Raw genomic sequence first — 2,070 nt, 5'->3', positions numbered from 1 at the left:
TATATATATATATATATATATATATCTAGAGTTTATTAAAAATATAAAGCAGGAAAGGGAACAACCAGAGAAATCATGGCTGCATTTGCTGCTGCGAGCCCCTCCATTTGGGTGGGAGGTTTGGACCCCAACCTGAATGAACAGAAACTCTACGACCATTTCGTTCGTGTCGGGCCCGTTGCCTCTGTCCGCGTGTGTGTGGACTCCGTCACCCAAAAGTCACTTGGCTACGGCTACGTGAACTTCCAGAACCCTGCCGATGCTGAGAAGGCGCTTGACCAGGCCGGTGTGAAGTTGGGTACGAAGCACATCCGTATCGCCAAAATCCAGCGCGACCCTTCGAAACGCCGTAGCGGCGTGACGAACATCATAGTGAAAAAACTCCCTCCCACCGTGGACACCTACGCGCTGAAGGAGATGTTCTCCAAGTACGGTCGCCTTACTGCCATCGGGCTTGCCACTGATGAAAAAGGAGAATCACGCGGGTATGCCCGCATCTCCTACGAAAAGGAGGAATCCGCTGTTGATGCCGTCCGGGAGTTGAATGGGGTTTCCATTGACGACTGTGCCATTACCGTGGAACGCTACCAACCCCACCACCGCGAAGAGCAGCTGAAACAGTACACGAACCTCTACGTAAAGAACCTTGACCCCTCCGTGGACGATGAGAAGTTGAAGGAGGTGTTTTCTCCCTTTGGTGAGGTGACTTCCGCGAAGGTGCGCGATCTCGCCGGCAGGCCGACCGTCGGCTTCGGGTATGTTGCCTATGCCACACACGAAGCTGCCGCTAAGGCCGTGGAGGAGTTGGATGATAAGGAAAGCCCCCTCGCAAAGGAAGGCATGAAGTTAAGTGTCTGCCGCTTCCGTTCCAGGGAGGAGCGCAAACGGGAGCGCGAACGCCTTCGCCGGGAGCGCCAGCAGCAGCACAGCAAATACCCGAACCTGTATGTGAAGAACTTTGACGATACCGTCACGAGCGAACGCCTGAAGGCGTTGTTCGATCCCTTCGGCGAGACTGTATCTGTCAGTGTGATGATGGACAAAGCAACGAAGGTGTCCCGCTGCTTCGGCTTCGTCTCCTTCAAGGAACAAAGCTCCGCGGCTCAGGCTATCCAGGAACTACACGGTAGCACGGCGTTGGGCCCTCGCCCTCTGTTTGTGAGTTACGCCCTCCGCAAGGACGCCCGCCGGCAGACACTCGAAGACATGCGGAACAAACAGCCCCGCATGCGTCAACCGCCTATGGGTGGCCTGATGGGTGGTATGATGGGACCACAGCTCAGTTTCATGAATCCCCCGGCGATGTTCAATGGTATGCACTTCATGAACACGCGCATGCCAATGATGCCTTCCACCATGGGCATGGGTGGCCCGATGCGACCAATGGGACCGACACCCATGAACCAAGTCCGCGCCCGCCCGGGACCACAGCGCCCGCCCATGCAATCCATGATGGCCCCACAGCAACAGTCGCACCCACAAATTCCGCAACCTCCGGTTGCTCAGGGGCAGAACCTCTCCACAGTACTTGCCAGCATGACTCCAGATCAGCAAAAGAATGTGCTGGGCGAGCGGCTGTACAACTACATTGTACGAAACAATCCCTCCTTCGCCGCGAAGGTTACAGGCATGTTGTTGGAGATGGATAACAGCGAGATCCTCAACCTGCTAGACAACCACAGTCTGCTTGACACGAAGGTGCAGGAGGCCCTCGACGTGCTCAACCGTCACATTGGCATGTAGGATCAGCATCACTGCAGCGTGCGAGCGGAGAGTCGAACGGGAGATGGAAGGAAAAGGTTGAAGAAAAAAAGGGAAGACAACGCGTACGCTTCAGCGCACACGCGTATGAGTACTTATGAGAAGGGTTAGGCAGACATAAGAAAAGAGAGAAATACTGTGTGTATATATATGTGTGAAAGCAATGGAACAAAAGAAGTGGGGTGCTCTTGGCGGTATTCAGGTACGACCGCCATCGCTCGTTTAGACTGAAAATTTATGAAGTTGTTTTGGGATGTGTCAGCAGGAAAATCTTTTCTTTATTTTGTTTTCGCCACTCTTTTTCGCCCT

General features: G+C 53.9%; 1 protein-coding gene across 1 annotated transcript; it reads left to right on the top strand.

Annotated features, from left to right (window-relative positions):
- Window positions 1–75: 75 nt before the first annotated feature.
- On the top strand, window positions 76–1,743 carry TEOVI_000244500 (Polyadenylate-binding protein 2 (Poly(A)-binding protein 2) (Poly(A)-binding protein II) (PABII) (Polyadenylate-binding nuclear protein 1) (Nuclear poly(A)-binding protein 1) (PABP2), putative; the record flags this gene model as incomplete). Its single annotated transcript, XM_067225522.1, has 1 exon — window positions 76–1,743. The coding sequence occupies one exon, from the start codon at window positions 76–78 to the stop codon at window positions 1,741–1,743; it is 1,668 nt and encodes a 555-aa protein (XP_067081623.1).
- Between the last annotated feature and the right edge of the window lie 327 nt (window positions 1,744–2,070).

This window comes from Trypanosoma equiperdum (genome assembly GCF_001457755.1).
Source record: "Trypanosoma equiperdum strain OVI genome assembly, contig: ctg_550, whole genome shotgun sequence".
NCBI lineage: Eukaryota > Euglenozoa > Kinetoplastea > Trypanosomatida > Trypanosomatidae > Trypanosoma > Trypanosoma equiperdum.
Note: the sequence above shows the minus strand (reverse complement) of the source record. Positions and strands in the feature narration are given on the sequence as shown.